Genomic DNA, 21737 nt, shown 5'->3' on the forward strand with positions numbered 1-21737 from the left:
TAACTTTTTTTTTTCGTTTTGCAGGTATTTGTCGTCACATCAATTAGCGCCTTATAAATTAATTACCAAGATAAACAGGATAGAATATCAAAAAAAAAACGCAAAAAAAATATCGCATGCCTTGTTAAATTATTCACAAAGAAATTAACTTACACCTACCTGAGGACACATCTTGCACTGATACTTTCTTCCGGTGCCATTAGGCATGCCGTTGGGCATTTTTGATGCGTTAATTGGCTGCGGGACGACAAGCAAGGCAGATGCCCCGCCGTGCGGATGATGGTGCAAGCCGCCCGGCGAATTGCTGCTCGATGAAACCGATCGTAGGGCATTGGCGGCACCGTAAATCGATGCTGACGGCATTTGGCTCTGTCCGAGATGGTGACCGTCGTCGATGAGACCTGAAATTTATTCAAAATTCATTAAAAATTAATAATTTTTATTTAATTTTAGGTCAAAAATTACCTTTTTGCATGTTACCATGATGATCAATGGAACTCATTTTAGCCTAAAACACAAGAAAATGTCAACAAAACAGGAAAAAATCACAGAAAAATGAAAAGTACCTCATATCCTTGCTTCATAGACATCGGATTTCGGGGAGCGGGCCATCCATTATAGGAATCTATGTCCTTGTGTTGTCCACATTGCTGCAAATTTCAAGAAAACCCATTAAAATTTAATCAATTTTGATATTTTGAGGCAACTTTCGTACTAAAATCAAATTTTTAACCAAAGCCCTAAAGTATGCAATGAACATTTCAACATCAAATCTGGTTTCAAAGCTCTCAGAATCGATCATCAAGTGTAAAAACTCGATTTTAACACATAAAAATGCAAATGATTGATTTTTTCTTCACATTTCAATCAATCTTCGAGATGGATTTTCCCTTCTTCGGCAGTCAACGGTTTGATGGATGTCTTGCAGATAATGTCTTTCATCATCGGCAACGGCTAACGTGATAATTTTATGGATTTGGGTGCATTTTACGACCTTAAAGCCTTTCAATGGATCAAAATATGGATTTAAAAGGGTGGATTTCTGTAAGAGTTCATAGCAATAAGCTCATAAACAAGGATTTTTCTCTATTTTCGAGAAAACTTGTCTGCCGGTATTGATTTTTCAATCAGTTGTTATTTTTTTTCTATTTATTTACTTTTTCTATTGTGTGTTTATCGAGTGCAAGGCACACCATACATTCACTCATATGACAAAATGCACTTAGTTACTTACATGGAAGGAACCTTGATAAGACTCTTGTGCATATAAATTATTATTATTTTTATGGGGAGGAAAAACTCTTCTTCTTTTGTGTTTTGTCAGAGGCTTAATGTTTTCTACTTATTTTTTTTTTCATTTTTTTTTTAAAAAAAACAAAAATTGATAAAAATATTTACAATTTTCTGCTTTTTCTTGTTTTGAATTTTGTTGCAAGTCAAGAAAACGTCTACGAATCTGTTATTTATGTGTTTACTGACTTATTTACTTCTTCTTTCGTTTTGTTGTCGTCATCGAAATACGCAATGATGTTCTTTAGACTATCCCTGACCTGCACATTTGTTGATGTATTGAGACTATCAAGGGTGTGAGCGAGTTTTGTATGTAACTTTTTTTTGTCGATTCATCGTTTGTTTTGTTATTTTTATTACTTTTGTAGATTTTATCAGAAAATTGTTCGTTTTAGATGATTTAATATGAAAATTTGTTTCAATTTTTTTTTGTTATACTTGAACATATTTGAAGTTTTAAATAATTTTGCGTGATTTCATAAAAATAAAATATTTTTAGAAAAATAAATATTTTTAAAAATATAAATAAAATCTAATATTTATTAAAATTATTATTAAAATAATTTTTAAAAAATAAAAAAATAATAATATTTAAAATTAAATTAGAGCAAAATTTTTAATTAATTATTTTACTATTTAATTAATTAAAAATAATAAAAAAAAATAAAATAATTTAAAATATTAAATTAATTAATTAATTTACTTTATTTAATTAGTAAAAATAATTATTTACATATAATTTTTATTTTTTTTTCATTATTTTTAAATTAATTATTTTATTTTTGAAACTTTTATTTTTTAATAATTTTTTTTATCTCAAATTGAAAGAAAAATAGAAATATATTAGATTTGACCAAAAATATCAAAAAAAAGTAATTAAAAAAATTTTTAAAATAAAAAATTTTTTTAACTTAAAAAAAATTAAAACTCAAGAAAATTTTTATTTTTTTTTCATTCCCTTTTCATTTTTCAGCTAATTCCAGAGAACTTCAATAACATGACATGACATCATGCCAGTATTCACACCTTTTGTTCGCCATATAAAAATACCTATCACTCCAGCGAACCTTTATTGAAGATGCAATAAATATAATGACAATGCAGTCGATAACGTGCGCGTTACTTTTTTTTATGTGCTGCACATCAAACACGACAAAGGCATTTATTATTTATTTATCTGCTGGCAATTTCAGGAGATTTCTGCGAAAAAACGCTAAAAAGTCTAGACATAAAAGCAAAATATTTTCGTTTGGAATGACTGACATGGGACAAGGCGTCTCCCTTTTAATGATCCATTGCGTCTTCGTAAGTCGTCGTTTTACTGCTTTTTGCTTCGACATGATAGAAAAAGGCTGCATTTTATAGTTTTTCATCTCGTGTCGAAGATAAATGCATTTTTTTATTTTTTTTTTCTGTATTCGTAGTTTTTATTACATTCGATACTCCGTGTGAGGATTTTACGTATTTTTTTCTGTATTTGACGATAGAACAGGAGGAAAGGGAAAAAGAACACCTCACAGCTTTTTTAATGTCTTATAAAAAATTTAAGTACGGAAAAAATGGAAGTTGCGCCTCTTTTTATGTGAATTGTAATATTAAAAATACATTTATGACACTCACATCGACAGCTCCGTTCCACATGTAGTGCATTCCAACGGCAGGATCGTGATGCGAATTCGATGTCATATGTTCCGCCATGACGGCGCTCATCCAATGGACTAATCCCTGTGTAGGATTTTGTCCTTGGACCCCTCCTGGCACCGGCATTCCGCTTGACGAAGTCGTTGTTGATGAACTTGGGGTGCTGCTGTTGGCGTTATTTGACTGATTGTTGGCGTTACTTTGCGCCTCACTCGTGTTATTGTTGTTGTTATTTGTGCTCGAGTTGTTATTGTTGTTCAATTGGCCTTGCTCAGATCCTGTCCAAGCATAAGATTTCTGCAAAAAAATGAGAAATTTCGTTAAAAAAATTCAAGATAAAAAATTTTGTTTGAGAAAAATCATAAAAAAGCAGAAAAAAATGTCTTATCAGTCTTCAGAAATTAAGTCTACCTGTTCCAAAACATTGGATTTATCCTCGTTTTCGAGGTCGGAAGTCGATCCCAATGTGGGTGACTTTTGCGCACACGAGAACAACAAATTTCTCGGAAACGGCGTGGTATTTTGCGTTCCCGTTCCTTTCTCGCAAGGCTTGCTGCTATTTTGCAACATCGCCGCTGAGGCAAATAAATTCTTGTAAAATTGCGCCGGCAACAAAAACGGCGAAGATTTCTGGTTGCCGTGATGGTGATGATGATGATGATGTGACGTCGCATTATTGACGCCCGAATAGTTCTGAAACAAGTTGAGACTTTGCGATAAGCCGCCCATTGTGGCGGCGTCGAAAGTTGTCGCGGAAGGTGGATTTGTCGTCGTGTTTAACATGAGAGGCGGCGATTGCGGAGGACTTTGTTTAATTTCCTTTATATCGTCGTCTTGCGGTTGTTGCTGCGGCACACTGCCAGACACACTGGCAACACAATTATTTTTTCGTTCATTCATTAAAGTTATCGTATCTACGCTACTGTTCGTACAACTACTATTGCTTTCACTTTCATCACAATTTAGTGCGGACACGTTATTGTTATCGTTACTCACTAACTTGTTATCTGTGTGTGACGACGACATTCGTTTCCTCTCTCGATTGTCTTGGCTTTTCTTTTTCTATTTTATTGTTGTTGTTGTTGTAAGGAAAAAAAAACAATTTATTTAAACTTTTTTTGTTTTATTTTCCGGGAACAGTTTAAAATGTACTGTTGTGGTTTCCCAAAATGTGTACGTGAAACACACACAAAAACACGGACTTGAGTACATGAAAAAGTTTGTTCGAAAACTAACCACGTGATTTGATAAGTTTTTCCATCGTTTCATGAATTTTGTATGAACCCGAAATCATGTGAACAATTTTCGAATTAGGTCTGTTAGAAACTTAACTTTTAATTTAATTTTACAAATATTTATATATTTTATTAAATATAAAAAAATATATATATTAATTAATTATTAATTACTAATTATTGTTAAATTAAATTATATAATTTTTTGAAGATACTTTTAAATGAATTTTATTTATTTATTTCAATTATTAATATTAAAAAAAAAAATTATTAATATTATCATTTATTTAAATATTTTTAAACATTTAATAAAAATATGTATAAATAAATGTAAATAATTAGAAATTATTAAATATATTTTTATTAAAAAAAATATTATAAAACTGTTTTCAAAATTAGGTAATTATTTGTAAAATTATTTTTGAAAAAAAAAATATTTTTAAGATTATTTTTAAGTAATTTTATCATTTATTTTTTTAATCGATTCTCTAATTGTTTTTAAATTGAATAAAAAAATAATTATTAATATTATTATTTATTTGAATATTTTTAAACAAACATTTAATAAAAATATATCAAAAAATATAGATATTTTAGAAAATTAAAAATTATTTAATTAATATTTTTATTTTGAAAAAAATTATTATAAAATTATTTTTTAATTAATTATAAATTTAATTATTTATGAAAATATTTTTAAATAATTTTTTTATAAAATATCAAATCAAATTTAAAAATGAAAAAAAAAATAATATTTTTTTTTAATAAATTTAAATAAAACTTTTAATATATATTTTTTTCAAAATATATTTTTATAAAAATATCAAATCTCGTAATTTTTATTTTAAAATATAAAAATGTCAAAAACAAACTTTTTCACATACACCTAATACGTTAAATTGAACTTTATTTGTCGATACAACAAAACAAAATTCTTTTAAATTACTTTAAATTTATAAAGACAACCAATAAGTTCAACAAATCATGTTTATATGACTTTCAATTTGTTCACTTTTTAAAACATTTATTGTTTTATACGGAAAATTGTATATTTTCAGGAACTTTTTATTATTTTAAATATATTTTTGGAAACACTTATATATATTATATATTTATTATTATAAAATACACTTATCACAAATTATTATTATTTAATATTGTTAAAAAAACATTTATTAATTGCTTTTTTATTATTATTTTTTTTTAATTTTAGAGGAACTTTGGTTACAAATATTGGCAAATATAATCCAGGACTTAATTTTTTTGTAACTGTTACATTTTATTATGTAGGTTTTTTTTATTATATATGTTATATGTGTTTTATAACACTTTATATTATAAAATTAAGTTTGTAACCTTTAAAAACTTTTTCTTCTCATCACATTCTTCCATTTCTCTTCTAATCTTTTCACTCTCGTTTATTCTTTTTGTTGTAAATTTTTTTTTCTCGAAAAACTTCTTCAACTCAGTCACTCGTCGTGCAGTAAGGCAAACTTTGGTTTCATTTCATTTTCATTTTTCGTCAGTTGCATTAACTCAGCTGGATGATACTTTTTTGTAAGTTTTGTGTATGTTATATGTATGTATATTACGACAATGATTTAATTATTTTACTTTCGTTTTCATTCTTCTTCGTGTTTAATTATTGTTGCACTCTTCCTTGATAAATTAATTTTTGTTTACAAATTTTATTTTATGTTTAATATAGACACATTTTTGTTTGTATAATAATATATATGTTGTATATAATAAATAATTTTTTGTTGTTTTTATTAAAAAAGAGACATTTAGTACTACAACAATTGTATATAAATTGTTATTTTTTTGTATGTAACTAATTTTACAACTACAAAATTCGTCAGCTACATAAATAGGAACTCTTGTTGTTTATTTTTTAGGATTTTTATTTTTTAATCCATCACACTTTTAATAATTTATATTTTTTTGTGTAAATATGAATGTTATTGAATTATTATTTATTAATAATAAATTATATTTTTTTCTGAGCGTTTCTGGTTTAAAGTGTATTCTATACTACCAGAAAAGTTTTTTTTACCATCGCGAAGCTAACGTCTTGACGTTCGCGTAACTACTTCTGGTTTTACTCTTTCAAACAAAACGAAAATGCAACGAAATATTTTTCCAAGTTCTTTTTCTCCGCACATGCCATGCAGTACCGCGCGTCAAGAAGAAACACACACTCATATGTTAGCAACGATCGTGTGTGTGTGTGTGCATCAACAACAAGCAGAAAAAAACATGTATTACACATCATGGATATGCATGCATTGTGTACAAAAGAAATGTGTGTAGAAGAGTAAGAGTAAGGCAATTTCGTTGCATTTCTTGCTTAGAAATTTTTCACATCTCTATATTGTGTGGAGAGCGCGCGCTACAATTTTTTTTCCTTTTTGCAACTCCTCGCATTGTGTGGCGTGCAGTGTGTTACAGGAGATGTCGACGACGACGACGACGAAGGAGAATATTGAACATAAAATAAAAGGATATGCATCGTATGTGTGTGCATCTGGTAATATTACAGGGTGACTTTTTTTAGATAAAAAAAAATTAATAAAAAATATATAAAAAAAAAATAAACTGAAAATAAATTAAATTAAAAAAAATAATAAAAAAAAAAATAAAAAATAATAATTAAAATATTATTTTTTAATTAAATTTAAATTAATTTTATTTTTTAAAGAAACAATTATTTTTTTTTCAATAAAAAAATAATTTTTAATTTGAATTTATACAAAAATTATACATTTAAAATTGTTTCATTTTTTTTTTTTTTGATAATAATAATTTAATAATTTTTAATAATTAATAATTTTAAAAAATTTTTATTTATTTTTTTACCCTAATTTTTAATTAAAAGAATTTTTGTAATTTTTTTTTATATTAAGAATTCTTAAGTTTTAACCTTTTTGGATTGCAAAAAAAAAATAAATTTTGAATAAAATTAAATTAATTAACTAACAATTCATATTAATAATATTAATCAAATAATTAATTAATTAATTAATTAAAAAAAAAATAATAATAAATTTTTTTAAATAAATATTTGAAGAAATAATATATTTTTATTATTTTGTTTTAAATAATTTTTTTTTATTTTTATTTAATAATTCAATAAAATTTTAAAATAAAAAAATAAATTTTATTTTTTTTTTATTTTTAAATTTTTTTTTTAGGTTAAAAAAAACGAAAATAAATTTAAATAAAAAAGATAAATTAAGAAACAAATTAATGAAAAATAAAATAATAATTTTTTAAAATAAATATTAAAAGAAATAATATATTTTAAATAATTTTTTTAAATCTAATTATTTTCAATTAATAAAATCAATAAAAAATAAAAAAAATAATTAATTGTTTATTTTTTTATTAATTTAAAAAATAAAAAAAATTACACCCTGTTCAGAAAAAAAATCTAGAAGAAAAAAAAATGCATTCACTCGCTATGTATATTTATGTATAACACGTGTGCTTGTTATGGCTCTACATTATATATGTTGCTAGATATGTGCTTTGCTGCTACAAACACAAACAACATTTTTCCAATGATTTTTTCTTCTTGTTATTTTCCTCTCTCCCATTTTTTTTTCTTATTTTTTATTATACATACAATTTTTTTCTATCACAATAATGATTCACAATGCAACCTTACATACGATTTTTTTTATTCCTTTTTTTCCTTGAATTACTTTGTACTTTAGATTTACTTATTATTTTTTGTGGTGATTTTTTTTTATTTTTTTAAGAAAAGCTTCAAAATCGGACAATAGATAAAAAGAAAGATCTGCCCTACCCCAAGCAACTTTAAGTTATTGTCAGATCGACATGTTTATTTGAGTTTGGAACGTCACTCATGTGTGCAACATTTTTTTTTTGCTATCCTCGTCTGTTTATTATTTGAAGGAAATCATATATATTCTTCATATATTGTTACCTCGAAGGCATAAAAAAAATTTTTTTTTTCGTTTTGTAACGCGCGGCACGAAAGTAACTTATACATATACTACCAAGATGATGAAAAAATAGAAGAATAAGGATTATGTATAAAATGCATGTGAAGACGACGACGACCATGTATTTTTTTTATAGACATCGCAGTACATAAGAAAGAAAGAAACATGTGATGATGAAAAAAAGCGAATATTTTTTTTCTTCGATATTTTTTTGCTTGCATGCCCATCAGCATCTCACATATCCTTAACAGGAAAAACACATAAAAAAATAAAATAAGACGGAATTGCATTATTCACGTATCATGTGCAATGGCAAGGACTGAGGAGAATTCTTTGAGAGATAATGTTTCATGAGCGTTTTTCATTAAATCTCGTGTAAAAATTGTAACTTTAAAGAAATAATGAGACAAAGCTCTTTCTACGAATTGCTTGTCGTGATAAAAATACGAAGAAAAAAAATCTTATTTTCTTCTGTAATGATGATGCCTGTATGCCGCCAGGAGCCTTCTTGGCTTACAAGCGTCTTTAGTACATAAACGTATATATTTATAACATAACAAGAAATGCATTTCTATGCCCGCGCTTTTTTTTCCTTTTTTATTTTTTTTTCTTGATTTTTTTTTACAAAAATAAAGAAAAAAAAAATAAAATCGTTCCACATATCCCAGAATTTACTATTTCTTCCCGCCCGCTGTTTTTTTTTCACGACGTACCCGGCGTTGTCGCTGCCGTTTTTAATACTTTTCTCGTGTCGTTACGACCTTACAGCAGCAGACGAAACGTGTGGCAGAGGAACGACAACGACGATCCATCCATCCTGGCTCAGAAATAGTTTGACGATGAAAAATATACATGAGTGTGTGATATGAGGTGCCACGATGGTGGTAGAAACACATTTATATATGTCGTGTCGTCCAACGGCGGCGGTACGTGCGAGCGAGAAGAAATGCACATGAAATGATGTCTTGCAGAAAAAAAAATAAAAAAAATAAGAAATTGATATAAAAAATAATAGTGGAAAAGCCAAGCTAAGCGAGAAATGCTACATGGCTCGTATTGCAGAACGAGAGTAAACCATCAAGTTGCACATGTACATAAAAAATTGTTTTCCGTTTTTTTTTCTTATTTTATTTTATTATTTTATCCGAAGCAAGACGTACTTTCTTCATGTGTCTTCAGGATGTTGCAAAAAAAAAACAACAAAAAAAGAGGAAAAAAATGATTCTGCATATTATCAGCGGACATGAGATGTAATTTTTTTACGTTAATGCCATTTATTATAATGTACAATGCATTTCTTGCTTTTGTGGAAAAATTCAAGATGAAAAATTGAGTAAATTTGAAGTGCCGCAAATGCAATTTTCTTTGATTTTCTCTTTTTTTATTTATTTTAAACATTTTTAATGATTGAGCCTCGGTTTGAGCAAAAAATTAAAAGTTGAAGGTCATAAAAGGTCACAAAAAATAATGAATTAAATTCCGTTTTCCGATACATTTTCCGACACATGTCCCCTATTTATCCATCCATCCATGCAAATATTTGTGCGGAAATGTCGTTTTTCTTCTGAATAAAAAAAAGCGATACACATGAGTTATGTTGAATAAGCAAAAATATGCAAATTCCATGCGATTGAATGACTTATGAGCTTCTTTTAATATTTTTTTTTCTGAAGGTTATTCGGACATTCACCTCAAGTTTCGATGAAAATTTCATTAAATTTTAAGGAAACGCCTGGTTTTTTATTCCAAAAACTCGTAATGGGCGTAAATGTCACGAAAAAAAAATTCACTATGGACATAATGTGTCAAATTTATAATAAATAAAATTTTACGATGCGACTTTTTATCTCTTTCTCTAAAAATAACAATTTCGATGGATGAAGGAAAATATGATAAAATTTAACAACATTCACATAAAATATTTAAAAAAGAATAGAAGAAAAAAAACACAAAAGAAAAATGCACAATGCACGAAAAAAAATATTTTCTTTTAAAATGGGGCAAAACTTATTGATGGACTTTATGACGCCAAAATATTGTAAAAAAAAATTTGTTGTTTTTATTGTGCTCGTGACATATATGGAAGAAAAAGTTTTTCTTTTTAACTTTTATTTGGATAAGTGCAAGTTTTTTTTTCATGTCTGAACATGACACATTTTCACATCATGACATTTTTTTTTAAACTTTAGTCCAGTCGTTAATTTTTTTTTTTATAAAATTTAATGAAGGTCGGTTTGTTTTTTTCAAGAATTTTGTATTTATTGGTTTCATTAGCAAATGTGAGGCATTTTAGCCCTTGTTGTTGTTCTTAGATAACTTTGATATTAAAACTTTCTTTATACTTTTTTTTTTTTTTGAAAAAAACATAAATCATATCTTGTTGTGCGCGCGGCAAACAAGTTGAAAGAAGGAGAATAATACCAAAGATAAGGAAAACAACACGCGTGCATTGCAATGAAAAACTTTTCTCTTTCTTTTCTTTTTCGCTATTTTCACATGTCATTTATACGACAAACAACACACACACACACAGTGAATTTATTTGTGCATCGGAGAAAAAAAAGTGCATCATAACCATAAAAAGGCGAACATTCACAACATTTCCAATCTACCAGTCGAACGAAAAAATGAGACGAAGCGGCTGAGCAAACACACACACACACACATAAAAATACAGATATTCATTTTCTTATTTTTTCAGCGTCTTTCTTTTATTGCGAGCGTCGGAAAAAAAGGAACGAAAATAAAATCCAAAGAAAAATGTATAAAATTCTAATGCACATCCAAGAACTCACATGGTAACATCTAAGATTAAAAAAAAAAAAAAATAGTGTGCACCGTATATGTGAAAAGGCATAAAAAAGCTTCACTAAAAATTTATGGGCAATGTAGTTAGTTGTAAAGAGTTTCTTTCTCCGTGCGCTGTTTGTGCGATGCCAGAGCCATGTTAGTCTCTGATGACATGGATGTAATATAAGAAAGAAAAAAAAATGCACCTACACATGCATCTTTTTTTTTCGCTTTTCTTTCCTGATTATACGTCTTATATTACCTTGGAGAGCTTAGAAAGTATCAGGATATGTTAGCGATATGGAGAGAAAAGTTAACGGGTTCTTCGTTTAAATTGAAATATAAATAATCAACAATATTGTCACACGTTTCGGGTCGGGATATGGATCTCAGGGCGATCGTGAATGATGATGGTTTTTGGTGAAAAGATGTCTGAGACGTTTTTTTGTGGGGTTGAGAGATCAATATGAGATTTGTGAAAAATTAAAATTTCTCAAGATTTAAATTTTTCAATAAATTAAATTTAATTATTTTATTTTATAAAATTAATTAAAAAAAAAAAAATAATTTAATGAAAATATAGAATTATTAAATTTATACAAGAATTCATCAAAAATCGAAGTTCAATAAAATTAAATTAAAAAAAAAACTTTCATTACTTTAATAAAAAAATAAATTTGTTTAAAATTTATAAAAATTAAAAACAGTTATTTAAGAAAAAAAAAGTTAAAAAAACTTAAAATAGATTAAATTAATTTTTTATATTACATTATAACTTTATTGAATTTTATATTATTTAAAAATATATATTGATTTAATGAAAAATTTATTTAATCAAAAATTAAGGACTTCATGGCGCCAAAATATAATAAAAAAAATTTTTTTTTATTTAATTTAATTTTTGAAAATAAATTAATTAATTAGTTTGAATTAGAATAAAAATCGGTTTTAAAATTATTTATTTTTATTTATCTTTATTTAATTTTTTTTTTAATTAAAATAAATAATTTTAAAACCGATTTTTATTTTAATTAAATTTATTAATTAAAGAAGACTAAAAATATTTTTAAAAATTTTTTAATATTTTTGTTAAAATAAACAGATATAATTTCAATAATTTAATTAAAAATTAATTAAATAATGATTTTAATTAAATATTGTTAAAATAATAAGATTCACTTTTATTTTTTTTATAAAAAATCTTAATTTTTATTTAAAATTTCTTAATTTTATTTTTTTTATTTACAAAAAAAAGTCGCAATATATTTTTTTGCTTGCGAGACATCAATCTTTGACACCAAACTCATCTTTTATCTTGTCTTCAAACATCATTTCTTCAAATTTATTATTTTTTTCGCTTCATATGAAAATAAAACTTTTATTTCATAAACAACAAACCGACGACGACGACGACATATCGTCATTTTATTTAGATAGCTTCATCTCATCATAACTTTATTCTTTCTCCAAATTCTAATAGAGAGACTATAAAAGAGCAGCGGAAACACGCAACAACAGCGAACTATTCTCCGCCAATGCAAAAAAAATTATAATAAAAGTACGAAATCCTAAACAAAGCAAAGTATTTTTTTTTTTTCATATCTTTTTCTCTGAATTATTTCGCTTCATACAAAAATGGGTGCTTTTGGGGGAAATATTCTCGTCTCCCATATTCCTGCCTTTGTATGGATGCACGGTTTTGTAAAAATGCATTTTCATTTTAAATAAACACACAAGACAAGTTTAGTTTTAGATTTCGCAAGATAATAATATTGAAAAATGTTTCGGGGATTCGCACAGTGGGCCGAATTTCCATGAATGGATGTTCTTCGAGGCATGTTCTTGATGCTGGCTCACTGTGACACTCAACTCGAAATAAACTTGTCATCATGTAGAGACAACGGAAATCGACGAGCGAAGAAGATGCACTCGCATATTTTGTCTTCTTATATATTATAATAACATTCATATGCAACTTTTTCCCTTATCAAGATTTTTTTCCATAATAATAAAATATTTTATTTCTTTTACTCGTATTTTTTTTTCGAAAAAATTTTGTTTCAAGAAAAACAATTTCTATATTAGATTTTTTTTGCTCCTATCATATCCGGAGGAATTGTGCATCATAACATCTCTCCGCTTCGTCTTCTCATGTTGTTTGTTGTTGTATGCAATTCTACTTCAATTTTTATCTATCTATGCATAATACCATCAAATATAATGCAAATTTTTGCGAAATCATAAAACCCAAAAGCGAAAAAAAGCAACAAAATGCAGATAATATCAAGAGCTCGAACGAGGAAACTTAAAAAAAAATGTTAAAAGTGAGTTGGAGAGCAGGCAATAATAATAATAACATTACAAAGCAGACCACAGCAAAGCATATTTTCAATAAAAAAATCTAATTTATTTAAAAAATATTTCTGAATTGGTTCCTGTTTTCTTAATTTTTTTTTTATTTTTGGCTTGTTGCACTTTTTCTCGTGCTAAATATTCAAAGGTTCTCGAAAGAAAAACAAAAATTGGCACTAGATATAACATAAACCAAAAAAAAAAAAAAGAATATTCAAACTCACACAAAAAAGGAAGTTTAAATAGCTTTTTTTATTATTATTATAAGTTATGCATCTGTATAACACTCCAAGTGTGTCTCTTAGTTTGCCATAAAATAAAATAAAGGACAAAAAGTGTGGTAAAAATACGTGTTGTATATAACTTAATTTACTTGTTTGCTTATAAAAAGAGCTTTTTTATTGCATTGCTATGTGTTTACAAGTGATGTGTCATTAACAAGTGAATGCAACAATTTAATGTATGGGTAACCTGTTGATATCTCTGTCTTTTCTTCCGTACTTTTTGGGTGTGACGTTGTGTCTTTTAATGGAAAAATGAATATTTTTGTGTATGGAATGATGTTTTTGAATGCAATGTATTTTTTTTAAATTATTTTGTGCGAATTTTAATTTTTATTATAACATAACCGATTTATTTTTTGACAAAAAAATGTTTTAAAATATTATTATTTTTTTATTCAATTTTTGTATTATTTTTATTTGTTATTTTTTATTAGTTAAAATTTAATCAAATTTTATTTTTATGATAATATTTGTCAAACATGTATTATGAATATATATATTTTATGTTATAATACATAAAATCTGAAATTAATAAAAAAATTTCATTTTATAGAAATTTTATTAAGTTTTTTTTTTATTTTTTTTTTAATTTTCATTTTATTTTTTTTATTAAGTAAATAATTTTTTCTTTATAAAAATTTTTAAAAATTTAAAAAATATTTTTATAATTAATAAATAATTTAATTATTAAAAATAAAAAAAAAATATTAAATAAAATAAAATAGAGGTTTATTTTTTTTTAAAGTTTACTTTAACTATTTGTTCTAATTTTTTATATAAAAATTTTATTATTTTATATTTTTAAATAATTTTTTTTTATATTTATATTTATTTTAAAAAATATTTAATGGATAATTTTCATTATTTTTATTAAAAATAAATCAAATTAATTTTTTTAAACATTTATTACAATAATAAATATTTTTCTTGTATTATAAGTTGGTTCATGCGCATGATATTCCATGAATTCAAAAACATACACATTATATACACAAAATTTTCCTATACAAAATTTCCCCCATTTTCCATAAAATTTTCCATGTTCAGCACTCTCTTACGGCAAAATTACAAACTACAACTCTAAACTTTAAATTTTCAATCGTTTTTCAAATATCTCAACAAAATAAATAAAAATTCTCATCAACACAATAGAAAAAATTTCATTTAAAACATTTCTTAAACAATTTTTTCACTATTATTTCAATTAATTCCTCATTATTTTTATTACCATCATAACAATTTATATATGATTCACAAACAAAACCCACATACCTCAACATCATTCCGTGTAAGCACAAAAGGTATATATTACATTTTATGCATTTAATCAGTATTAAATGAGCTTATTAACGTTTTTTTTTGTATTTTCATTTTTCGAATGCAAAAATTATTTTTATTGTTTTTATGCAAATTTTGGAATGCATGTTTTTGTTACAAACATTTATATTTATTTATATAGTTTGTAAGTCTAGGTAAGTATTGCATGAAGCATTTTTTCACTTAATTAGGTAAAAAGTAAAAAAAAAATTATAAAAAATATTTTGTTTGTAAGTTCATGAACGATATTTAAAAAATATTTTTCATTATTATAATGTGAAAATGTTAGAAAAAAATAATAATTAAACGGTTTAATTATTAACGGATCGACGCTTTGAGACGAAAAAAAAATATAATTAATTTTATCACACGTTACATCTCTTCATCCGTTGTCAATTCAAAAAATATACAATGTTGAGGAGGAACATATATCATAATAACAATAATAATTATAATTAAGTGCATTTTTTGCGCATGTTCCGTACCTGGTCGACGACATTTATAATGAAAACAGTAATGAATGAAATATTGACGTCTGAATTGATGCAAAAGTAAGGCAAGCTGTAACTTTAATAAAAATAATAATGAAACAAGAATGATATACTTGATGCATAAATAAATAATGTATATAAAATAAAATAAAAGTGTAATGATGACGATGTTGATAATATATAATGATGATGATTGTCTGGTTGTCTTGTTTTGCTGTTTCAAATATTTTATAATTTTTTATTATTATTATTTATTTCCAGTTTTTTTTTTGCAACATATATTTTTATTGAAATAAAAGTGCAATGACATAGCACATAATGTTTGTCATAAAATATGGGTGAACTTTTTTTTTTGCTCCGATCAATTTAGCCGTACATTGCTAAAAATAAATAGGCTACCGAAAGGGTGGTAGGTGTGGCTTCTATTCGCACGCCTATTTTTTGCTACTGCTTCGTTCTCTAATAGAAATATGTTTATAAAACTTTTGTTAGTAGCGCAATCGATTAAAAAAAATACTTTTTTTTGGCGACATCAAAACGACACAAGGACAAACTTTTCACGAAATTTCGTACAAATAATGACATAAAATATAGGTAACGAGAGAAGAGACGTTACTGCTACTGCTTCAATTGTTATGCAGTTAAGGGGCCCGGATATCCTTAATGGTAATTTAATTCAAGATTGCAGATGTTTTGTTTCATATTTTGTGTATTTGATGTTTGTTTTGTATTTGTTTCGTACTCGTTATCTTAAAAATTAAAGTACTTTTTCCATGCAATCAAGTAATTTGCCATGAGACACAAAATTTTTCGCATAAAATGTGTCTCCTTTGTAATTTATGACAACCTGCAGAGACGTCATTGTGACCTTCTCACTTAAACCAAAAAATAAAGTCCGATGTCCTGAAGTCAAAAATGGGGCAAAATAAAAAAAAAGTTAAAATTTTATAAAATATTACCATCATAATTTTATATAAGATTTTCAAAAAAAAAAAATTCTTTTAGTAATTTTTGTATTGAAAAAAAAAAAATATTTTTCATATTATTACTAAAGTTATTTTTCGTATGTATTATTTTTATTTTTTAAAATATTATTTTATGTAAATTTTCTCAAATAATTTTGTTTTTTAGTAAAAATAAGAATTAAAAAAAAATAAAAATTATTTAAATTAATTAATTAAATTTTTATCTAAATTAATTTTTTAGTTAATTTAATATTTAATTATAAATGTTATTTAATTATTAATTAATTAATTTAATTTAAAAAAAATAATTTTTGAAATTTTGTAAGAAAAAAAAATTTAAAACTTTTTTTTACATGTTTTTATTAAAAAAAAAATATTTTTATTTTCTCTATTTTTGAGTTTTTTTTAAGAGACCTTATCAGAAAAAAATTAAAAGTGTGCGATGAAAAAAAAATTAATTTAATTTTCAGCAACATGCAACTTAATGACATGCCACATCATAAAAAAATGTGAGAGACAAGAGAAAAAAAGGCATAAAATTATGATTCAATCATCATCTTGTTGTCAATCAATATTTTTTCTTGTAACTCTCGACGTGTTTACAGTAAAGTGTTTGGTTTGCATAAAAAGTGGCACCATGTTTAGTTCGTTACAAAATACAACATTAATTAATAATGACATTAATAACAATAACAATCATCATTATTATTAGTGTCTTGTGTTTGCTTATGGGCAAAAATGTATAACATAACAAAATTATTATAAATTTATGTACAACAACAACTTTGAGCTTGTACTGCAAAACAAGTACATTGCCTTTAATATTGCATTAAGTATTATTATTATTAGTAGTTGTATTACTATCATTACTAAATTGACTGTTTTTGTTGTTGTTGCGTTGTCTTGTTATTTTCATGCTGAGTGTTCCACTGCCCAGATAGAGATTTAATGTTATGCATCATTTGAATGCAAATGTTCTCTCTCTCTTTCATACAAAGTTGATACATATTGTTAATGTATGAAGAAAAAAAAAAGTTGCGTATATTGAATTAGGTTGACGATACTATATAATTGTGTCTGCCATACCAGAGCCAGGTTCACTGCTGTTTTTTTTTGCCTTCTTGCATTATTCAGTCTTTAAAAAGTGATGTGTGGCGATGGCGAAAAAACATTCGTATAATGATTTAAATTTTTACACCGCGATGTGTGTGGCGCGCAAAAAATACATTGCTCCTTTTGGAATACATTTTCAACGGGTTCTTGTGGCGACTTGTAACGTACAACGTTTGTTATTGATTTAGTTGGAAATTTGCATTTTCCTTTCGAAAAACAGTTGACAATGTAAATTTTTCTTTGCAGGTTTTTTTTTTAAATGTTTTGTTATGATAATGAATGCAGTTTGTGACACAAACGTTGATTGATAAGAGAACACAACGGGCCAATCCTATTTTGTTGGTGACATGAATGTTTCAGGTCGAGGGATATTTAACGAGAAATTTTTTTATATATTTTTCGATTTTTCATTTGTTTTAATGTTTTTATTCAATTTTTTCTTTTTTTTAATTTTCTTAGATTTTTAATTTATTTTTAAATATTATTTAAATATTATTAAACAATTTTTAAAAATATATTTTATTGTTTAACATTTTTTTTTTTTAAATATTTAAGCAAATTTTTAATTTTTATATTTATTTTAAAGCATTAAATATTTTTTTTGACATTAAACATCATTTGAGCTATTTTAAGCACTTTAAGAATTTATTTATTATTTTTATTTATTTATTATTTTTTTTTTTTTATAAAAACATTAAGAAATTTTTATGTCCTAATTAATTATTTTTTTTAATTTTAATTTATTTTTAATTTTAGATTTTGTTACAAAAAATATTTTATATTTTCATCATATAGTAACAATGTATTTGTTCATTAATTTTTGTTTCTTCAATTAAGATTTATAAGAAAATAATAAATAAAAAAAAGTTATGTTTACTTTTAATTTTTTTTATTATTTATTGAACAATTTTTTAAATACCTTTTATTCATCTATTTTTCTTATTTTATTAATAAATACATATTTATTTTAAAAAAAATTTAAATATTCAAAAATATGATTTTTAGGCCTTTTGTAATTCTTTTGAATCAAAAAATTTTAAAAATAATGTTTTAATTAAAAATAATTAAATTAAGTTTAATTAAATTTAAAATTAATTTGGCATAAAATAATTCTGTTAAAAATTTATATTTTTAGAGTTTGCTTGTGAAGTTTTTTTTTATTATTTTTTAATTTAACCAAAAATGCAAAACAAAGATTTAAAAAAAATCCTAAAAGCAATTTAAAAAAATTTCTTCCTTTCATCCATTCATAAATCCATCTCAAAAGCATAATAAACTAATAAAAAATGCAAGTACACCAATAAAATTACTCGAATTTACCACTTCCGTTCGATCGTCATTACGATTATTATTATGCATCCACAATATTCTAACCAATGCCAATAATAAAGGCATTTATGTATAAATATCAATCCGCATCATCAATTCAATTGGCATTACTTCAAAAACCGCATTTCATTCATTGCAGCAAAAGTCATGAATGAAAACATGAGATTACGAATAAACGTTGCTCCGTCTTGTTTTGCTACAATTTCGATAATATCATCGTTTTAAGTGCAGCAGACAGCCACCGGGTAGTAATCAATGAGAGAAAATTGCATGTTCGCTAGAATGTATCTGCTGGTAGGTAGCGGAGAACAAGTAAAAGGCATACCTAGTTCACCCTCAGCTATAAACTGCCGAAGACGACGACACTAATCAATCACTTTGGATTTTTATGTTTGTCGACAGCATAAACATAAACAGGCGCTGCAACACAAAAATATTAAGCTAAAAGGTATAATTAGTATAATTGCAATTTATTTTTGTGTCTTAATCCGTCAGTCAAGTCAAAGTCCGCCGCTTCGCAGTCGAGAGAGCGGAGGCACGATGATAGATAGTTTCGAGATGATAAAGACGTTAGATGCGTGAAGATTAACACAGAAGCGATAAAAATGTACACGAAAGAAATCATTTCTCAACAGGGAATTAAAATGACGACAGACCGTATTTATTTATATAAGGCCATGTCGATGTCGATGATGATGATGATGTTGTGAGAAACGATGAAAAATTATCCCCATATCTATTAATGAAAGAAAACAAGTGAAAATCGATGACAAAACAAACCAGATTATGCTCGGAATTAATGATATCAGTTGTTAAGTAAAGTATGGGGATGCGCTCTAAAATGATAAATGAAAAAGTGACATTTCCAGAACGGAACTCTTCTTAATGGTTTTAGCGTAATTCACAGGAATTTGTCAAAGACAAGGCCACTTAATTCCCGTTGTCATTAATAAAATTGAAGATTTTCACTTATTTTTATTTTTAATGCATTTTTATAAATTTTTGATAATTGGCTGAAATTGTCGTCTGTCTGATCTCGTGGTAAAATTATATTAAAATGTGCACTGGGTTAAAATTTTAAAATTTTGATTAGGTTAAAATGTGCATTGGGATGTAAAAATTATTAAATATTCGTAATTTCGAAATTTTTACTAAAGATAAGTTAAAAATGTGCATTGGGATACAAAACTAAAATTTTAGGAAATTCGAAAAATTTGCTGAAAGAAATTTTAAAATATGCATTGGGTTTTAACATTATTTTATTGAAAACTATCTAAAAATTTTAAATTGTAAACTGGGTCGAAAATTTAGAATGTGTATTGGGAAAAGTCTTAATTTATCTAAAGGTTTATGTATATGAAATAATAAATGTATGAGAATCTGTTAGAATGTTTGTTGGGGTCAAAAGTTAAAGATTAAGAAAAAAAAATAATTTTAAATTTTGCAATAGGTCAAAATTTTAGGATGTTGAAAGGGTTAAAATGTGCATTGGGATTTGAGAGAATTTTTTACTTCAAAATATTTAAATTGTAAATTTGGACAAAAATTTAAAATGTGTATTGGGTAAAATTCTAAATTCGTAAATAAAGCCAAAAATATACATTGGGATGAAAAAATGGAATTCTCACTGGGTTCAAAATTCGTAAAAAAGCATTTCAAATTGTGCATTGGGTCAAATACTTTAGATTATTTTTATTATTGCCATGAAATTATTTAAATTTTAAGTAAAAATTTAATATAAAGAAAAATTTCTAAATGTGCATTGGGATATGTTAAGATAGTTTTATATTAAAATCCAATTAAATCGTTCTTCTGACGACAACTTTCTAATTTTTTTTTATGAAAATTTCGATGCATTCAACAAAATTGCGGTAAGTGAATCCCCTTGTCATGCCATAAAAATTAAATTTTGATACATGTTTCATATCTTTTAACATCATTATCATAAAAAAAAGTGTAACATCATTACCAAAGAAAAAAAAACAAAAAAGACTAGACTGTTGTTTTTTTTTTCAAATATTTTTTTGACTTTGTTTTTATTATTTATGAAGATATCTTTTGTTTTTTTCCATTTTTCTAGTTCATGGAAGCGTATATTCCCTTCGTTTCCATCAAAATAAAAAAAAATGAAAAAAGAGGGTCGTAGTGCGCGTAAAACGGATCATTATTAATGTTATACTCAATTAATCAAACGTTTAAAGTGAAGTCGGCTAGTTAAGTGGGTTACGACGTTTTGGTGAAAAGTTGAAGAAAAATCCGAAAAATTTTCCGTAAACGCAAGCTTTGTTGTTGTTGTATCAACGAGATGGCTAATAAGATAAAATACCAAGCAATGTGGTTAATCATCAAATATTTCAAAAATGGCTGTAAAAATCTCTTTAAAGAGGAAAAACATGGCATGTGCTTTATTCATTTTTTTTTCGTAAGACATGGCAAATTTTCCAAAGCGAGCTTCAACAAACATATCTATTTCGCTTTTAGTCATTTGTCCGGTAAAACGAGTATCATGTTAATTTTTCAACGCACATTTTTAAAATATATTCTTTCCTTGTTTGTCACCATCGCACCAATACAGTTATTATATTTATATATGAGCATTATATAAAATTATGGCGCGCAATAGCGAAAAAAATAGGTGTTGAAACGAGAAAAAATAGTCGCGATGTCGGTTTCTGACTTTATATAAATAAATAAAATAAATCTTTTTAATTACATTTATTTTCCATAAAATGTAGGTGCCTTTGCTGCGATAAGTGAGGTATGGTAGAAAGAGGAGAACAATTTAAAATTTTTGTTTTAATTTAATTTAAAAATTGCTCTTTTATACTTTGTTTGACGACAACTCGCGATGATGATAACAATTATAAAAAGTGGTGAATAATTGTTTTTTCTATATTCGGTCGCAACTAATGGCTATATCAGTAATTTATCGCCATTTACAATATATATCTCGGAGTTT

The 21737-nt window shown here is 25.7% G+C and overlaps 1 protein-coding gene across 2 annotated transcripts in view; it reads right to left on the bottom strand.

Annotated features, from left to right (window-relative positions):
• The window catches only part of LOC134837961 (zinc finger protein rotund), a 42947-nt gene that overhangs the window by 12660 nt on the left and 8550 nt on the right, over positions 1–21737 (bottom strand). Inside the window, exons 1-5 of one of the 2 annotated variants that reach the window (XM_063853359.1) lie at positions 3343–3551; positions 2911–3228; positions 567–650; positions 466–508; positions 154–401 (exon numbers count right to left, since the gene is read on the bottom strand). In XM_063853359.1, coding sequence (XP_063709429.1) covers positions 154–401; positions 466–508; positions 567–650; positions 2911–3228; positions 3343–3501 — 852 coding nt within the window. In that variant the 5' untranslated portion in view covers positions 3502–3551. Of the gene's footprint in view, positions 1–153; positions 402–465; positions 509–566; positions 651–2910; positions 3229–3342; positions 3552–21737 lie in introns of those variants that run through there. The other variant, XM_063853360.1, reaches the window with a different exon arrangement.

Source organism: Culicoides brevitarsis, chromosome 1, assembly GCF_036172545.1.
Source record: "Culicoides brevitarsis isolate CSIRO-B50_1 chromosome 1, AGI_CSIRO_Cbre_v1, whole genome shotgun sequence".
Taxonomy (NCBI): Eukaryota; Metazoa; Arthropoda; class Insecta; order Diptera; family Ceratopogonidae; genus Culicoides; species Culicoides brevitarsis.